Source organism: Leptonychotes weddellii, chromosome 1, assembly GCF_054177405.1.
Source record: "Leptonychotes weddellii isolate Sample4059 chromosome 1, ASM5417740v2, whole genome shotgun sequence".
In the NCBI taxonomy this organism is placed as follows: Eukaryota; Metazoa; Chordata; class Mammalia; order Carnivora; family Phocidae; genus Leptonychotes; species Leptonychotes weddellii.
In genome coordinates this window covers 139,770,608-139,791,303 of record NC_138369.1, presented here as the reverse complement: position 1 = coordinate 139,791,303, position 20,696 = coordinate 139,770,608, and the positions used below count along the sequence as shown (strand labels likewise).

General features: G+C 40.3%; 1 protein-coding gene across 1 annotated transcript in view; it reads left to right on the top strand.

The window, feature by feature from the left end:
* Positions 1 to 20,696, top strand: part of LOC102735791 (SID1 transmembrane family member 1) — a 48,373-nt gene that overhangs the window by 7,448 nt on the left and 20,229 nt on the right. The window contains exon 2 of the mRNA XM_081815537.1: positions 19,753 to 19,874. Within this exon, the coding sequence (XP_081671663.1) occupies positions 19,753 to 19,874 (122 nt within the window). The remainder of the gene's footprint in view (positions 1 to 19,752; positions 19,875 to 20,696) is intronic.

Sequence of the window (20,696 nt, the reverse complement as noted above, 5' to 3'; positions counted from 1 at the left end):
CTGTATTTTCCGAATATTTCACAAGAAACATGTTTTACTCTCCTAAGGCAAGGACAACAAAAAACCAAGAGGCTGAGCAGTACTGGGGAAGAACCCTGGGTGGAGCTCCACAAGATGTGTGTTTTTATCTCTTTAACAACCTGTGTACCTGCAGCAAATCCTATTCCCTCCCTGAGTTTTATTTTCTCCACTGATAAGAGAAGACTACATTTTTTATCTTTATTCAAGCACGAAAGTTCAGTACTTTTTTTTGTTTTTACACTCCTTTTTTGTTTTTGCCACATGTAAGATAGTAATTTTTACATGTAATTGAAGAATATCTTATACTTGTGTACAACTTTATTTTATTTTTTTTAAGTAAGCTCTATGCCCAGTATGGGGCTTAAACCCACAGCCCTGAGGTCGAGAGTCACATACTCTACCAACTGAGCCACCCAGGTGCCCCTAATCTTTTTCTTAATTATAGACAAGTAGGAGAAATGTCTTGCCAAAAAGATCATTTGTAACTCCTTATCTCATAAAAGCAAATAAATAAAACTTTAAATTATTGTTTCTGAAAAACAACTCTTTTTTTGTTTGTTTTGTTTTGTTTCTTTTGAGATGCTTCCCATAGGGCTCTTCACTGCCTGGAAGTGTTTTTGTTCTGTTTCATCTTGCTTTGCTCCCACTTTGCCACATGTGCTGAGCTTGTATTCCAACCATCTTGTTTCTCTCTCATATTCCTTTTGTTTCTTCCTGAGTGCCATGGCAATAGACCTGCTATAGTGTTGGGTTTAGTTTTTGGTTGTTATTTTGTTTTGTTTTGATTTTACTGCTGTGATGCTCCTTTCTGTGGGGGTATTTTAAGTATTTGATACAATATGTAGGGATTTTCACTCATGTGGAATATAAGAAACAGCACAGAGGATCATAGGGGAAGGGAGGGAAAATTGAATGGGAGGAAATCAGAGAGGGAGACAAACCATGAGAGACTCTTAACTCTAGGAAACAAACTGAGGGTTGCTAGAGGGGAGGTGGGTAGGGAGATGGGGTAACTGGGTGATGGGCAGTAAGGAGGGCATGTGATGTGATGAGCATTGGGTGTTAGATGCAACTGATGAAGCACTGAACTCTACATCTGAAACTAATGATGTACTATATGTTGGCTAATTGAATTTAAATTTTTTAAAAAGAAAAAAAAAAAAGTAGGGATTTTTCAGTCTTCCTTTCTTTCCCTCTTTGGTTTTCCACACGTTACCTGAAGTATCTCCTACATCGTTCCTCACTGTTGGCTTGAATCTAAAAGACCAGGGACTTGATACCTGTGATACCGTGAAACTTCCCTGCTGCAAGAAGATGCCAGTATTTCTTTCTTCCTTTCAAACGGGTTGATATTATTACACGTTGCCACGCAGCACTCAGAGTTCGTTAGCCAGCTCTTCCTACATTGTTTAACTCTGGAGCTAACTGAAGTTCATGTCAACACACCAAGATGGTGCGTTAATGATTTAAAGGTACATCTAATGAGCTATTCGAATTGGGGCCTCACCATTCTTTCTGCTTATTTGTAAGGAAAATATCAAACATACCACGGTGCTGCCAGGCAATAAAATCATAGTCCTTTTTATTTTGCTAAAAAAAAATACATTTTTGAATATTGTTTATTTTCTTTTCTTGGATATTGTGCAAATGGAAAGTTTGAGGGTTTTTTTTCCAGTACATTAGTTGCTATGCAAACCAAAACCAAAACCAAAACAAATCCTAAGGACCTGTATTCTGCTTAGAAGCTAAGGTCAGCAATAAGAACAACTATTGGACTTAACACTTCCTCAGTCTTAAGATTCTTTGGTTTTCATACATAATAAATTTCTAAGAACATGTGTAAACATTGTTTATACGGGAGAAGCAATTGATTTACCTGTCAAAAGATAGTGCTCCATTCCTGGAGAGAGAAAAACAAAGCTGAGTGTCATATAGCAAATGTAAGTTATATATTAAGTGTTATTAATAATAAAATTAATTCAAATAATTTGCTGTAGTAATTAATTCCTTCAAATTCTCACTTGTCTCATCCTCTCAGTTTATTTGAAGTGACAATAGACAAATAAATTGATTTTGCTGTTAGGAAGAAGGACATGCAGGTGTTGATTTTGCACAAAATTAAACAGGCAATTTTTCAATGGGTTGAATAAGAAGAGTGAAACTGGTTTGAAGGTATCTTATATTGAAAAATGCATTCAAAGAAAGTTGAATATAAGCCTTCTTTTCTGGTAGGACGGCTATCAGAATCCATTTCCCTGTCATAACTCCTAAGAACTGGTAAATTTTCTCTCTGTTCCACTGAAAAGCTTTTCAAGAGCTAGTTCTCAGCCCATAATTTTAAGGAAGTTTATTTGGGACCCAGCCTTCTTCAGGTGATCCCAAGGCTGGCCAGGGGTGTCTATATGTAATTATGAAAGTATTGGTTTATTTAAAGGTATAGATCAATGGTTTTGGTTAAACTCATAAGTGTTTAAATAAAATACTTTATTTCTGAAAATGGTGGCAAAACTAAAGTTTATCTACTATCATCAAGTAGCATGTAATCCTGAGTAAAAGCATCCTCTGGCTACCTGTAGTCTTACAGTTGATTGGACCATTACGAGTGTAAAGGTTTGCCCTTCCCTCTGCCTATCCTGGGACACAAAAGTTTTTCAGCTTTGTCAGCTTCCTCACTCTTCCTTTATATTTTTTTTAAAATAGACTCTATTTTTCAGAGAAGTTTTAGGTTTACAAAAAATTAAGCATTAATTTATTTTTTATGTATAATTAATTATTAACATCTTGCATTAGTGGGCTACACTAATGATGGACCAATATTGATACAATATTGGTGTTGCATTGATCTTTATTATTTACTAAAGTTCACAGTTTATGGTTCACTCTTGGTGTTATATGGTTCCATAGGTTTTGAGAAATGCATAATGTATCCACCATTAAAGTGGATTATACAGAATAATTTATTTCATCCCTGTAAAAATCCCCTGTGCTTCTCCTATTCACCTCTCCCTCTTTCCCTCAAATCCTGGAAATGGCTTATTTTTTTTACTGTCTCTCTAGTTTTGCCTTTTCCAGAATGTCGTATATTTGGAATCATACACTATGTAGACTTTTCCGACTTGCTTCTTTCACTTAGCCATATGCATTTGAAGTTCCTTCGTGGTTTTGTTTTGTTTTGTTTTGTTTTCAGAGCTCGATAGCTTATTTCTTTTTAGTGTTGAATAATATGCTCTTGTTTGGATATGCCACAGTCCATTTATCCATTCACTTATTGAAGGATATCTTGGTTGCTTCCGATTTGGGGCAATTATGAAGAAAGCTGTTCTAAACATTTGTATGCAGATTTTTGTACAGATGTAAGTTTTCCACTCCTTTGGGTATTTACCCAAGGAGCTTAATTCCTGGGTCCTATGGTAAGAGTATGTTTAGCTTTGTTGGAGACTGTCAAACTGCCTTCCAAAGGGACTGCACCATTTTGTACTCCCACCAGCAATGAGAGTGTCCTTGTTGCTCTACATCCTTATCTGCATCTGGTATTGTCAGTGCTTTGCATTTTAGCCATTCTATTAGGGGTATAGTGATCTTTCATTGTTTTAATTTGCAGTTGCCTAAGAGCATATTAGCATCTTTTCATATGCTTATTTGCCACCTGTATATCTTCTTTGGTGAGGTATCTGTTCAGATCTTTTGCTCGTTTTTTAGGTGGATTGTTTGTTTCCTTATTGTTCAGTTTTAAGAATTCTTTGTGGATTTTGGATACCATTCTTTTATCAGATAAGGGTTTTGCAAATATTTTCTCCTTGTTTGTGCCCTATCTTCTTATTCACTTAATAGTGTTTTTTAACAGAGCAGACATCTTTAATTTAAGAAAGTACTACTTACCAATTTTTTTTTCATGTATCATGCCTTGGTGTTGTATTTAAAGGGGCTCCTGGGTGGCTCAGTCGGTTAAGCGTCTGACTCTTGATTTTGCTCAGGTCATGATCTGGGGGTCATGATCTCAGGGTCATGACATGCAGCCCTATGTTGGACTCCACGCTGGGAGTGGAGCCTGCCTGGGATTCTCTCTCTCCCTCTCCCTCTGCCTCTTCCTCCTCTTACCTCCCCCTCCCCCAACACTCGGCTCTCTCTCTCTCTCTCAAATTAATTCATTAATTAAAATAAAAAGTTGTCACCAAGTCTAAGGCCACCTAGATTTTCTCCTGTGTTATCTTCTGAAAATTTTATAGCTTTGAATTTTACATTTAGGTTTATGATCCATTGTAGGTTAACTTTGTGAAGGTATAAAATCTCTGTATATAGCATATAATGTCCAATCATTCCAGCATGATTTGTTGAAAAGACCACCCTGTGTTTTTAGTATTACAGTGTTATGTGTGCATGTGCGTTTATAGCCCACCTTGGACCACAGAGTCTGAAGCAGCTCCGTACCTGGAGCTCATTGTTCTTATCACTATTTCCAACCTTCCATTGCATTGCCACCACCTCTAACCTCTACCATTCTCTTCTGGCTATTTTTTTTCTGTGTATCTGATATCTGTCTGCTTCTCCCGTCCTTTTTGTCTTTCAGACCTTTTATGAACACTGCTGGCCCATCATGTTTCTTCCTTTTTGGTTGATCTCCTCAGGTTGTTGGAGGCTTTGCTACTGGCAAAGACATTCCTTCTTCTTCATTTTCAGGCAACGTGTTTTTTTCCCATACTTCCTGATTCAAAGCCATGATAGGTAATCTCAGTTACTAGAGAGCTGGTCTCCGGATTTTTAAAGTTATGCTATAGAATTTTAATAATACCAACGGTGGAGGATGAAGAACATATGCTATTTGAGAAGTCAGCCTATATTTGTGTTGACTTCGTGTGTGCCATTGTTTCCTTTATTCACGGCAACAAGATTTTCTTGTCAAGTCCGTTTAGCTACAGAATTGTAATTGGGCTTGCATTTTCTGTTCTTTTTTCTATCCCTAAAAGAAACATATAAAATATCTCTTGAAACCATTGGGATGGAAAGGGATAATTGTATTTTAAACTTAAGAGCTAAAACAACATTTTAATCACCCAGTCTCTTTTCACTTAAGAGGAAAGAAAACTAGAAGCCAGTGAAATAAATTATTTGTCCCAAATCACGTAACTAGCTTGAAGCAAAGGCAGGAACATAACTCCGGTTCCTGAGGATATTCCCTCAGGATATTTCTACTAAACCACTCTCCCTCCCACAAGAGCACATCTGTATACTTACAAACAACAATAAAAAATAATTTAAAATATGACAGTCGCACTGAAAGTCAGGTCATTTGATCACACTTTACATGATCCCTTACATTTTCCCTTACAGTTATGGAAAATCTACGCAGGAGGTTTTCATCTTTGTTTTTCCCCCCAGGAATTGTCCAGGCATCCATTCGTCTGTGTGAGTCAGGTCAGCAGGGTTGACACTAAATAAAACTGAGAAGTTAGCGGATTTGCTTCGGTATTTCACAGAGCCACAGCCACCCACCAACCATGATCTTACTTGGACCCCCTGTGGACCCAGAGGGCCAATCGTCATCTCTTTTATGCTTTATTTTCATCAATGCTGGGTTCCTTTGTGACAGGCACCAGGCAGCTTGGAGACCCAAGTAGTTAGCCTATGTGTCACTAGAAGACAGAATTAATCCTGAGAACATAATAAAAAAAAAAAAAAGAATTAATCCTGAGAACTGGTATTTCTGGATCTCCATTAAACAACCGTGAAGATAAGCCATAACAAACAGGATTAACCAACCGTTTCCGTCCCTCTAGATTTAACTGCCCTGTTGTAGACAAATTGACTCAGTTATTTTAATTATCTAAACTGGAAGCATATATTAAAAATTGACATGAAAATACTTAATTTTTCTTTGTCCTTTCCAATATTTGCAAAAAGAAATCCTATATTTGTCCCTGCTCTCTCCCCATACCATCTTCACCAGAGTAGAGCAATTACAACTTTCTAGGACAAATACAGTGTTTATCTGGGTATTAAAAGGACAAAAAGTGGGGGATAAGGAGAGAGGAAAACAGAGAGATGGTCTGGGGAGCCTATGGACAGTTAGGCTCCAAAATAGCTATGGGGTATGAGTGAAGTAGGAAAAGAAAGAGGGTGTGGGATCAGGCAAAGTTCTCAGTTGCAAGCAACAGAGATCAACTGGCTAACTTAAGCGAAAAAGTAATTTATTAGAAGGATATTGGGTTGCTCACAAACCTGAGTTGCCAGGCTCAGACTATGATGAGGGACCAAGAGAGACTAAGCCACAGGAAATTATGGCAACAGTCATGCCGCAGAATGGTTTTGTCAAGACGCCCACCTGGGAATCACCACCTCCTCTGCCATGAGATATGGTCATCCCTGGACCCTGCTGCCATGGACTCTGCTGGTGTCAACATTGCCAGTGAATTCTAAACTCTGCCTTCATCCTTGTATCGTGTAATCACCACTGAAAGTACCAAGTGGAAGGGTCCAACTATCCGAGCACAAGTCATATATCTGACTCCTTTGGCACCCATCAGCTGCTTTGCCTCCCACAAAATTCACCCAGTTTAGTGGAGTGGAGGAAATTCCTCTAAAACATGTAAAGGATTTGAATGCTGGGTAGCCCCCAGGCCAACTGCACCAAAAGTCCTCATGCGGTCTTCTCAAGCTAGGGCATTTGTTCAAAGACAGCTATATGGATGCAAACAGCAGTCGTCAGGGACCAAGATGTGACAGGGAGGACAAAGGGTGCTAGAGCCTTCTATCTATGCCCATTAAAGAGGAACATCTAATCTGAGTGTCAGAGAAGAATTAGAGTAGTATATAGCATCTCTGCCACCATGTTCACTCCGTAATTGGAAATAGTTTAGTCTCTTAAATATGGCCTTTCTTGAGGCTTCTTCTGTTCGTCTCAAGAAATTTTCCTTTAGGATTTTGAAGAGGAAGATGTTTGCAGATGATCAGTTTAGTCTTGTTTAGAAAGCAGTTTCCTGTAAGTAATACTTCTATCCTGACAATACTTATTTAAAACTATAAATGGCACTGGTCTGTCAATAAATACAACTACAGAAAAAATTGGTGATAAGTGTCACATCATAATTCTGACAGTCATAACTAATTTTCTAGTGCCTTCCCAGCTTCAGAGTGTTAATTAAGTAGGCCTCAGAATAGCTCTAGAAGAAACTTGCCTGCGGTGCGATCACTCAGCATATAAATAAAATCTAAGGAGTGGATCCTTGAATTCTGCCTCAAACCATAAAATAATTACTTTTCCCTCTTCAAGCCCCTCCACTTGTACTCCAGAGTGAAGGAATTGTAAGGAAAGGGAGTATAGGTGGGAGGTAGGGAGAAAAAGACAGGAAAGGTAAAGGAGAAAAGGAATCCGACAGAGAAGATGGGCAGACCCCAATACCTGAGAGGATGAGGAACCAACATAGCAGCTGGCTGTCTCCCAGAAACTAAGCCTGGACATGCGTAAGGCCGGAGGAAGATCATGGGACGGAGGAACTAATGCAAAATCTGTGAGAAACCCTGGTTAGCCATTTGAAGTGAGAGGTAAATGGCAGCCCATAATTTAAGAGGCCACTGGTGAGGAATAGGTTAGAGGAGAGCTTTTTTTGCTGTACTTTTTTGCCTCCTTCAGTCTGGCCTAGGTGCATTGCCAACTGCCCTGCCTTATCGCCCTTGTGAGGGAGAAAACCAGCAGCACCAGCCCAGGGCTGGCTGGGCAATGTGGGCTCACATCTGTGAGGGCCTGCTGGAGTGCATAGGCTAACCACTGTGCCTGTCGACCTGCCGACTCTGAGCATTACCTCCTTCCCCACCACCCCCTTTACAAGGCATAGGCCAGCAGATTACAAGGGAGCAAAAACAGTGTGTGGGTGGGAGGAGGGGGGTAGAAGTAAAATTAGATGGGGGGGCAGACTGGACCCCTGTGTGGGTGTGAAAAGGAGTGTGGTCAACTCAGAGGTTGTCCACCTTAAGGGGCTTTCCTTCCAGCCCCTCTTTCTACTCTGGACCCTCCCCACATTTAGCACCTCCCCTCTGAGGGTCTCAGTACTACTCCAGGTAGCTGACACCCCTGGGAGTTCGAGCTCACAGGAGAAAATAACAATACATCTGCAGAATGAAGCTACATGAGAGAACTCAAACTGGACAGGCTTTCCCGATGTAGCCCAACTAATAAACAGGAAGAATAAGACTTAAAATAAGCAAAGTGAAAGAATTGTGGGAGAATTGTGGATAGAAAGGCTTCATTAAAATGAAGCAGGTTACCGTTATAAAGATGAGCCAACTGGAAATCTCAGAGTTAAAAAGAACACTGTTTACATAAAGACCTCAGCAATGGGTTGGATGTTAGAATGAACAGTGGATTAGAAAACTGGAGGATCTACCTAAAGAGATGTAGGATATCAACAGAAAAATTAAGAAATTGGAAGGGCAGACCTGGTTATGATGTCAATATAATAGGGGGCCCACAAGAAGAAAACAAATAGGGAGAAAGAAATATTTGTAGAAATAATGCTGAAGAATTAAGAACAGCCACTTCCCCAACAGCCTGGGGTTGCTTTCTTAGGGCTTGTTGAAAGCTACAAGCTTAGCTGAACTATCTCCACTCACACAATAACAGTAAATATTTGTAGTGTATGTACTAAGTGTCAGATACATGCTGGATTCCAAGTATGTCACAGATAAAATCCTCCAAGAGAGAGACAAAAACAAATGCATGGAACAATGACCAACTATTACAAAACATGAAAAAAATGATATAATGGAGTATAAAATTGGGTAGTGCAGTCCATAAGTTTTATGAGTGTTAAAAGGTGAGATCAGGTTAAGTTAGGGTCTTCAGGATAGACTTGACTTGACACCTGTTCTTGTGAAGAAAATATGGAGGACAGCATTTCCCGAAGTGTGTTCTCTGGAACACTTGTTTTGTAGACTAGTCTTGGTGTTGCATGTAAAAGGCTTTCCAGGTGTAGTGGAACTTGACCCATGTTTTGACTGCCTAACATCTGAGCTCCATTCCTGTATGTCTGGGGGAATTCCTCATTCTATGAGCCTTCACTGGAGCTAGAGCTCTTTCTTTCTTTTTTTTTTTTTTTTTAAATGATGTTATGTTAGTCACCATATAATACATCATTAGTTTTTGATGTAGTGATCCACAATCCATTATTTTCGTATAACACCCAGTGCTCCATGCAGTACGTGCCCTCTCTAATACCCATCACCAGGCTAACCCATCCCCCCACCCCTCTGCTCTCTAAAACCCTGTTTGTTTCTCAGAGTCCATAATCTCTCATGGTTCATCTCTCACTCCGATTTCCCTCCCTTCATTTTTCCCTTCCTTCTCCTAATGTCCTCCATGCTATTCCTTATGTTCCACAAATAAGTGAAACCATAGGATAATTGACTTTCTCTGCTTGACTTATTTCACTTAGCATAATCTCCTCAGTCCCATCCATGTTGATGTAAAAGTTGGGTATTCATCCTTTCTGATGGCTGAATAATATTCCATTGTATATATGGACCACATCTTCTTTTTCCATTCATCTGTTGAAGGGCATCTCGGTAGAGCTCGTTCTTATACAGCCCCTTCTTATACACGCACACAGACACACACTAACCCCAAATTCAGCCATGGCGTGTGGCCTCGGTGCTACCAATCACATCTGCCTTTCTCAGGCTTGCGGACTGGGGAGCCAGTGATGTGGAGAAGCACCTGTTAGCAGCAACAGAGGTGACATTGGTTTCCAGCCATAGCCATGGCAATGGCACAATGGCACTTAAAACCCTCCAGAGGCTTTCTGTTGCCCTTAGAGTAAAGCCCCAACCTCTCTCACGTGACTTTAAGACCCCTCAGGACCTACAATGGTCCTTCACGCACCTTCAACTTCAGCCAAACTGATTTTCTCTTAATCCTTCAAACTTCCTTCTTGCCTTGCCTCTCATTTCTCCTCCTTCTCTCCCTCTCTCCCTCCTTCCCTGTGTCTACTACACTATTCCTTCTGTTTGGATATTTCTCTTGTTCTGCTCTGCATTTTTCTGGTTAATTCTTACTCATCCTTTGGGAAAATATGCACCCTGAAAATCTATGTCATGCACTGGCACAGGAACTTAAATATTAATGCAATTGCTTAATTGGCATTCCGTCGGCAAACCTGTGATCTCAGTGAAGGCAGACTATGTCCACATAGCTTAGTACTATATCCCTTGTGCCAGAACAATGCATGGCACAGGATAGGGAGTCAAATATTTAGTGAATGAACAAAGTTCATCGCTAAGCAGCTGGAATCTAGACTGCGTCTTGTTCTATACTCCTGGCCTGCTAATTATTGTACCTCTCTTTAATGTTTTCCCATGTTTTTATTGGAATTGAAATGTTTAATATAAAACTTAAATCATAAACCTAAAGAGGAAAGTTTATATGGATATATTTGTGTGTATAATGAAATTGATGAGTTGAAGCATGCTTCTTAGAAAAGTGCCTGGAATGCAAAATGCTGAGTATCTAAAAGTATAGGGAATAAATAGCTCCCAAGGGGTAAAATGCTCTTTTCAACAAGATGAATGAGCTGTTCCAGGAAAGCTGTGAGCCAAACTGTGAAAGGAAATTCATACCTATGTGAGATGAACCATATAACCTTCTCCTTTGCCGGGGGCGGTTGGGCTTCTAAGTGTGTCTCCACACGTGGAAAACAGTCAACAACTGATTGATTGGTGAATGTGTGCGAGTGGAAAAGCACCACCCAACCCCAAGCGCAGGTGGGACAGCTCTGCCTTCCGCTCTGCCTGGTGCTCTGCAGGTTACAGAGTACTGTTGCCCATAGTCTGGGTGGTGGTGGGTAGTCTGGGTGTTACTATTCCCATTCTACAGTTGAGGAAACAGAGGTCCAGAGAATTTAAGGGATTTGTCCAAGGTTACCCAGATAGTGTTAGTGCCAGACATAAAATCTAGGTCTACATAGTTTTCTTCATTATGGCGTAAATTTACAGAAGGTGGTTTTCTAAGACTGAATCAGGCAGAGAGAATTTTATTTTTTATTTATTTTTTTAGGATTTTATTTATTTATTTGCCAGAGAGAGAGAGAGTAAGAGAACATGAGACTACAAGCAGGGGGAGCGGCAGGCAGAGAGAGAAGCAGCCTCCCCACTGAGCAGGGAGCCCGATGCGGGACTCGATCCCAGGACCCTGGGATCATGACCTGAGCTGAAGGCAGACTCTTAACTGACTGAGCCACCCAGGGGTCCCAGGCAGAGGGAATTTTAAACAGTTACATCAATAACCATAGGAATTATTTTAATGCTTATCTCTTTAAAAAAAAAAAAAAAGGTATAACCTGTGATTGAACTAACTCCATTCCTTACAGTAGTTATGAAAATTTGGGGATGAATGCTTCATTTAATAGGACTTTCTAGCCTCTAATAAGAAAGGGATTCAGAACTGCAAGTCCCCTTTGCTCAGGGACAGCTGTTTTCCTACAATGCCACATAATAGACCCTCCCAGCAGGCCTGCTTCACTCCACAGGAAGGGTCTTGGCAGGTGGGTACAAGTTGGAGGTAAGTTGATGGTCTGGGAGAGGTTTAGAGTCTAGGAGAATGACTTTAGTGCTTAAAAATCCTACAAATCTAATGTTGTTCGGGTTGATTTATGTTCCCCCAGAATATATGTTGAAATCCTAATCCCTGGAATCTATGAATGTGGCCTTATTTGGAAGTAGAGTCTTTGCAGCTATAATCAAGCTAAGATGAGGTCATTAAGGTGGGCCCTAATCCAGTGTGACTGAAGTCCTTACAAGAAGAGGAAAATTTGGATACAGACATGCACAGAAAGGAGGTCAGCATGTGAAACAGAGACACACAGAGAGAACACAATGCGACAACAGGCAGAGATTGGAGTGATGCGGTTGTAAGCCAAGGAGTACTAAGCATTGATGGTTACCACCAAAAACTAAGAAGAGGCAAGAAAGGACTCTGTCCAGAATTCCAGAGGAAGTGTGGCCTGGCTGACATCTTGATTTCAGACTTCTGGCCTCCAGAACTCTGAGAGAATACATTTCTGTTGTTTTAAGCCACCCAGTTTGTGGTACTTTGTTATGGCAGCCCTAGGAAACTCATATACCTAATGCAGAATCTAGGCTAGCACCTTACTAGTCAGTGCAGTACTAGCTTCATCTGGGTCCCTGACCACATTTCTTTTCTGGGTAGAGCAGTGGGGATATGAGCCGTCTTAATTAGACCAAAGACAACGCAAAGTTCTGCTGCTGTCTGAGAGAGAGAGGGAGAGAAGGAGAGAGAGACGGAGAGTGAGATTGTAATCAATGAAGTTAGCGTAAGCAGGTCAAGCACCAAAATAAGGATAGACTATAGCAAAATAAACCAGGAGAGCAATAAGAGTGCTTTGGAAACTAAGTGTTTGCCACATCCCTGAACAACAAAAAGACTACACAAAATGAGGGTTGTCACTCAGAAATGGACAAAACAGAAAGGCCAGTGCATCATGGCTTCCTTTCTATTATTATAATGTAATATTTTAGATATACAAACAAGTATAGAAAATAATGTAACAAACCCCTATGTACCCACTACTCAGCTTAAGAAACAAAAAGACCATTAGAATTCCCTATTTGCCCCCACCCTATGCCATGCATTGCCACAGGAACTTGAATGTTAACGTAATTCCTTATTTAATTGGTATATCATGTGCAAACCTGTGATCTCAGTGAGGACAGACTATGTCCACATAGCTTAGTAATATATCTCCCGTGCCAGAAAAAATGCCTGGCACAGGATAGGGAGCCAAATATTTTTTTCTTTTTTTTCTCTTGTTTCTATTTTTTTTAATTTTATTTTTTTATGTTATGTTAATCACCATACATTATTACATCATTAGTTTTTGATGTAGTGTTCCATGACTCATTGTTTGCGTACAACACCCAGTGCTCCAAATACTTATTGAATGAACAAAGTTCTTCCTAAAGTAGCTAGAATCTAGAACTGTCCTGGGATGTCCTTCATCCCCCAAAGTAACCATTTTGGGGAGATAGTTTTTCATGGGTCTCTTGATTCCTGCACATCTTATAGGAAGACACTGACTGAATTTTTTTTCTAATACTATCGTTTTAAGAATATTTGTATAGCAAACAGCCTCAGATGATAGAGACAGCATCCGTCTCTGGAGCAAAAGTAAGGCAGGTTTACTGCCCATTATAAAAGATATGTGTTCCCTAAGCTCACGGTTTCTCTTCTGTCTTGCAACCCACTGTAATGCATGTAGGCAGCTATCTGGGCCCATTCACATCACCTTCATGGTATTTGGCAGCAAGGGGAACTGATGCAAACATGCTGATGCTCAAGCCGCTTGCTGTGACAAGAGGAATAAAGTCCTTTGTCCCTAACCCAAGAAGTCTGTCTTCCATCAGGATCAATGAAACTGTGGCAACTGGGGTAAAGTCTCAGATCCTTCAAAGCTTTTGAAAACAATTATCTTCAGTTTGGTGTTTATCACTTCTGTGTATGTATATCTTACTACAGATGGATGATAGATAGATGGATAGTTTTGGTTTGCTTGTTTACAAAGTTTATGTAAATGAGATCATGCAGTATGTATCTTTCAGCAACCTGTTCTTTTTTTCAATTTGTCTTCTTCAGAGTGATCTGTATCAGTCCATATTGTAGCTTATTCCTTTCATTCTTGTTCATCATTCCCGGTGCATATGTAAGAGAGTTCTTCTTGTGTATAAACTTATTGGAAATGCTGGAATGGAATGTGAACTCATCTTCAGCTTTAGTAGAGATTGCCAACTTGCCCTCCGAAGTGGTTGTACTAAATAACATTTTCATAAGCAATGTGAAAGAGTTCCTGTTTCTCTGCATCCTTGCAAATGTGGTATTGTCATACTTTTGAGGTTTTACCTTTCTGATGAGTGTAAAGAGCTGAACATCATTTCCCATCTTTTCTTTGGTCATTCGTCATCTCTGCAGTTACCTATTTTTCTATTGGGTTGTGTTTTTCTATGAGTTTTAAGGACTCTTTACATATTCAAGATATTGATACTTCGTCTGTTTTTTTTGTACAAGTAACATATCCTATTCTATGGCTTGTCTCTCTCCTTCATTCATGGTGTTTATATAGTTTCTTGATTTCACAGTGAAGTAGTAGGAGAAGCCTATATCCATAGTGGTGTTCAGGGGAGTCAGGGATTCAAAATAGTGGCGATAGCGCGATCTGACCAAGCATTGTGTGCAAACTGGGCTGCAAGAAGCTTGGTTTCCAGTCATGATTCTGCCATAGCTGAGTATCCTTGGGGAAGTCACATCACCTCTGCGTCTTGGGCTCCTCGTCTGTAAATAGAACCTTTGGACTAGATGACCTTCTTGAGCACCTTTCCAGATACAAGTTTCTCTAATGAGTCAAGGTCATGTGCACCAGGGAGGCAATGACAGGACCTATGTGGACAAGTCCATCTTAACTATAATTTGGGAAATGACTGACCAGCTTCTGTGCTGTTTTGCTTGACTCCCCCACACGGGTAGCCACTTTGTCCTCTGTGTACCCGCAGGACTTGCTCACGTTCCTACCACAATACCATCACGTTATGCTGTTGGTAATAACATCATTTGTCTCTGACTAGATCGTGAGTTCCTCAAGGACAGGGCTGCCTTTAGGGTACCCGCAGCACCTCCCTTAACTCAGTGAATCTTTGATGCATGATGGAAGGAGCATGGAAGGGTAGCGGGAAAGGGTGGAAAGAGGGAGAGAAGGAAGGAAGGACCAAATAACCTGAACACGCCCAAGATATACACTTAGTGAACATAACACAGTTATTAAACTGTACATATTAGGAAAAGCAAATACTATTTTAGCTATTTTACAGGGAGACTCAGTTTTTCAAGATCACATGGGAAAACAGTGCTGTGCTTAATAATGGAAGCCAATAATCTCTGATTTATAATCTGATGTTCCAACTAATAGAGCCTACAGCCTCATTAATTTAGCAAAACGAAACCAGATTTTAAATGAAACTCGTTTTCATCATCTTTATGCAACAGAATTATATTACTTATAATTTTGAACTTTTCCCTACTGACACATTCCAACAGATTAAAAAGGGAGTCTCGAAGTTTTAAGACCTTTCGTAATTGTGATCTATATAATATCAGAAATGGGAGTACTTAAATAATTCTTCTCTCTTATCTATAACACAACTCCTTGCTTATAAAAAACACAGAAAGAGGGCGCCTGGGTGGCTCAGTCGGTTAAGCGACTGCCTTCGGCTCGGGTCATGATCCCAGGGTCCTGGGATCGAGTCCCGCATCGGGTTCCCCTGCTCTGCGGAGAGCCTGCTTCTCCCTCTCCCACTCCCCGTGCTTGTGTTCCCTCTCTCGCTGTCTCTCTCTGTCAAATAAATAAATAAAATCTTTAAAAAAAAAAAAAAAAAACACAGAAAGAAAATAAGATATATGTACAGCAGTCATATATCCCTTATCCGTGGTTTCACTTTCCACAATTTCAGTTACCCATGGACAACCACAGCCCAGAAGCAGATGATCCTCCTTCTGACATATGGTCGGAAGGTCAATAGTAGGCTAATACTGCGTCACAATGCCTACATCTGTCACCTTGCTTCATCTCATCACATAGGCATTTTAGCCTCTCACATCATCACAAGAAGAAGGGTGAGTACAGTACGATATTTTGAGAGAGAGAGAGAGAGCACATTCAAGAACTTTTATTACACTATATTGTTCTATTTTATTATCAGGTATCGTTATTCATACCTTACTATGCCTAATGAATAAATTAAACTTCATCATAGGTATGTATGTGTGGGAAAAAATATGGTATATATAGGGTTTGGTATTATCTGCAGTTTCAGGCAACCACTGGCAGTCTTGGAACATATCCCCCCATGGGCAAGGGCGGGGGGACTACAAAGTGTTCAGGACAACAGGAAGAAGCCACAGGAGGGAAAATCTTGGCTCTTAAGAACGGTCTGTTACAAGGTGTCGAATTTATCATGCATGGTCAATACTCGGTCCCTCATTGAGTTTTGCCTTTACAGGGCTTGCTTCACTGCGGCAAATGTAATCCAATTTTCTCAGTTGCACATTAGCCTCTGAAAAAGCAAAGCAATATTTGAACAGGACTCTTTATCCTTTCCTGGGGGCAATGCATTTGTGTCAAAAAAACTACCCAGTGTTTCTATCTCCTGCTTTAATATATTTTTCTGCAATTTATTATGTCAGTATCTCTGAGTTTGTTTTTATTGTAATTAGTAAGACCATTATTAAATAATACAAAAGTAAATGGATTATAAGAGCCAGACAAGGAATAAAATTAGGTGCGGCAATGAGCAGTGAGTGGGGTGATATCTGTTCTGCTCCCTACAGATCTCCTTCCTACTAGCACAGTTTCTGCCCCATTAGACACCAGCTTCCAGACATACTCGTGACATTCGGTGGTGTCATGGTTGTGCACGTCATAATAATGGGCAGTTGGCAAGTTGCTGACAAATGGGGTCATCTGCTAGCTGGTTCCATTGGAACAGTACAGGCTGCAATCCATGTGCATCAGAACCCTGCAGCATGCTTGGTAAGCATGCGTATTTTGAGGTTCTCTCCTTGATCTGCTGAATCAGAAATGCTAGGGGTGGGCTTGAGGATCTGAATGCCAAAAAGCACACTAACCTTTGAGAATCACTCTCTTTAAGTGTGGGGAAACAAAATGGAGGGAAATCCCTTCTGGCACTAAGTACTTAAGAAGGGAGAAGGAAGCTGCAAGCCTAGGTAAAGAAAAGAGAGCGGACGAGCTAAAGAGGAAGCTTGCCTTAGTTCACAGCTTTCCTTAGGTTTTACCTCAGTTCTGACTGCTGCAGATTTAAGCCAGACTACAAGGGTGCTCTCACACCACGTGCTGCATAATGCTGGTGAGTGTTTGTATTATGAACTGCAGAAGTGAGCTTGCTTCCGAACTAACATGTTTTGTCAACACTAGGGACACCAAAGATGAAGTTTACAGCTCCCTAAAAGAGCCAGGCAGGTAAAGAGTTAAAATACTGTATGATTCACAGCAAGATACCACTTCACACCAACTAGAACTGTAATAATCAACAAGTGTTGACAAGGATGTGGGGAAATTGAAACCCCTATATATTACCAGTAATATAAATTGCTAGAATGTAAAAAGATTAATCTCTTTAGAAAACATTTTGGCAGTTCCTCTAAACATAGAGTTACCATGTCCCGCAATAATTCTACTCCTAGGTATACACTCGAAAGAATTTAAAACATATTCACACCAAAACTTGTATATAAATGTTCATAGCAGCATTGTTTGTAACAGCCAAAGAGTGGCAAAAACCAAAATGTCCATAAACTGAATAATACATAAACAAATGTGGTGTGTGCATACAATGGAATATTGTTCAGCAATAAAAAGAAATGCTACAACTTGGAAGAATCTTGAAAACATCATGCTAAGTGAAATAAGCCAAATACAAAAGGGCATATACTATTCCATTTGTATGAAATGTCCAGAATGGGTCAATTCAGAGACAAAATTAGATTACTGGTTACCAGGGATTAAGGGAAGGAGGGAATGAGGAATGACTGCTAATGGGTACAGGGCTTCTTTCTGGAGTGAGGAAAATATTCTGGAATTAGATGTGGTGATAGTTGTACATCTCTGTGAATATATTAAAAACTGCTGAATTGTACCCTTTAAGAGTGAGTTGTGTGGTGTGTGAATTATATCTCTATTTTTTTTTAAGATTTTATTTATTTATTTGTCAAAGAGAGAGAGAGCACATGCACAAGCAGAGGGAATGGCAGGCAGAGGCAGATGCAGGTTCCTCACTGGGCAAGGAGGAGCCCGATGCGGGACTCAATCCCAGGACCCTGGGATCATGACCTCAGCTGAAGGCAGACGTTTAACTGACTGAGCCACCAAGGCATCCCTATATCTCTATTTTAAAGAGCAATGGAAGAAGTGTCCAAGAACAAAAATAATAAATTGGACTACATGAAAAAAATGCTTGGTGGCTGTCTGTAGGAAAAACTCACTTCCATTTTCTTCTGCTCACACTCGACACTTCTGATACCAGATGTGTGGGTTTTCTACACATCAAGTAATTCTGTGACACCAGCTGGGTGTCCTGCAGTCAGTTCAGTTCTACCTGGTTTTAGCATCAGATCTCATAGGTTAAGGGCTCAGTCCCACAAGACTGCCCACCCCCCCACTTAAGATCCAATTGCAAGTCCAGGTATTAGAGTAAATCTGAAAATTCCCAGAGCTGCTGAAGGCCTTGCCCTATAGGACAATGCCCAGATGAAATTGACATCTGAGGGGACATAGCCCTGGGGTTAAGAAGACTGGATCAGGTCCTGTCAATGAGGAGATGAACTATGAGAATGGTGAGGACATCATTGTGGGTGGAGGGGAAGGTCTGGATATAGACAGTATGAAGGACATAGAAGCAGTAGAACTCAATGAATGACCCATCGACTGAGAAGGCTAAAGGAGTAGGAATCAAGGATGACTCTCATCTAACAGTTCTCATTAGATGAAATAGCTTCCTGGTGAGGCCTTTCAATAAGCAAGGAAATTCAGAAGAAATTAAAGTTAAGAGCGAAGAGAGTGATAGATTCCATTTCTGACAGGTAGAATTTGAGGTACTAGTGGAACATCCAGAACTTAGGGAAAAGGTCTGCACTAGAGGTAGGGTGTTGGCAATTATCAGCTGCAGCGTAGTAGAGTTTAGGCACAAGAAAATGTTCCCTTCATGAACAAGTGCTTCTTATCAAATTAATAAATTACTCTTGGATTGTTTCAACATTAAAAAAAGCAAACTGGTTTAATGAAGAATGATATAAGAGAACCAAATAGTAATTATATGATATCCATGTGGTTCTGTTTCCTCTGTTTCCATTTTGAACATGTATAGACCTTTCAGGGTTTAACTGCAAGATTTTCTTGTTTCATTTCTTCCCCCTAATAAAGAAGTTTTCAAGAGAATACTAAGGTTTTAAAACAGCAGGAGGGGAAATCTCACGTGAAAGGTCAGGTTTTACTTTTTCTTTCTTAACATGTCTTTTTTCTATTTTGTTCTTTCCATGTAGTCTATGGTATTATACAAAATGAAGGAAAACACCAGAACCATCTAGATCCAGGGCCACAGTTCAATTTTCTGTCTTTAAAACAGCCTTGAAAGTGTTAAATCCTTGGGGTTGATCTGTGTATTCAGAAGGAGCCATGGAGCTGCTGATGTAGAAAAGCATTTTGTGTCAGGGACTGATTTATGCCTTGGAGCAGGACAAAGAGAAGAATACTCAGCCCCTATGGTATCTGTTGCTAGGGGAGCATCAGGCCATCTGCTAGGCTTTAATAAAACATGACAATAACACTTTGGTTTGAAGCACAGAATGATTTTCCAAACCAAAATGAAAATCTGTCAGAAATTGAGGAGCCTGTAGGTTTTGTGTTTTGTGTTTTTTTTTTTTTTGAAGACATTTGTATCTGTACCATTTATATTCAAATGAGAAGAGATATCAATATCTTTCTTTTTCAATACCTTGTATTGACTGCCCAATTCGAACTCCTCAGCCTGCCATTTGAAGCCTCCAGAATCTGGTTTCACTGAAGATCACGTCAGGTGGCAGCTATGATGTGTGTGTGTGTGTGTGTGTGCGTGCATGTAGGTGCATGTGTGATTTGCCTTACCTTCTCTCTCTGCCCTGGCTCACAGGTGAATGCTGTTCGGGTGTATGTGAATAGTTCCTCAGAGAACCTCGACTACCCAGTCCTCGTCGTGGTTCGCCAGCAGAAAGGGGTGCTGTCCTGGCAGGTTCCTCTGCTCTTCCAAGGACTGTAAGTGGATCTTCTCCTGGACAACTTCGCTACATTTGTTTTCTTTCAATGACCTAGACCTTAATTGGTGTTTTCCCTAGTAAAAGGAGAAATCAGACTTTTGGAATGTTGACATCATATGTATCCTAAGTGCAAATAATGGTCATAGCACATAGCCCAACCTGTCCAAGTCTGTTCAGTTTCCATCCTCTGTTTTTGTCTTTTAAGTACACTGGGCATGGAGCCAAATGTGGAGCTTGAACTCACAACCCTGAAATCAAGACCTGAGCTGAGATCAAGAGTCAGATGCTCAACCAGCTAAACCACCCTGGCACCCTGACTCTTTGAATTCAGATAAGCACTCTACCTAGATGTGTAGCACCTGGAAGAACTTTAAGCATTTTAATTCTATCCAGAATATTCTGTAGCTCTTGGTTAGTGGATCATCCACTGAGGACAGGGCTAGGTTCAAGAATCAGTGTAAATGAGTAATACCTCCATTCTTCAAAATGCCCGCAGAGTGTGTATCCTTCATTCTATAGCATTTAAGTACTACTAAATGCTAGAAACTAGGGATACAGCAGTGGGGGGAGAGGAAAACAAAATCCCTGCCCTCATGTAGTTTATACTTTTGCAGGAGAAACTGTATAAGGTACTATTGCACTACTAAGAAAAAAACCAGAAGGCATTCAGACATAGGTACATAGTATGGCATTAACTCATTTTTAGTGGCTGAGTAATTTTGAGGATTGAAATAGTAACTCTCATAGCCTTAACTTGGGCTCTGGGGCTTTTTTTTTTTTTTTTTATGTTCCATTTAGCAAAAGCTTAAAAAGTGGAAAT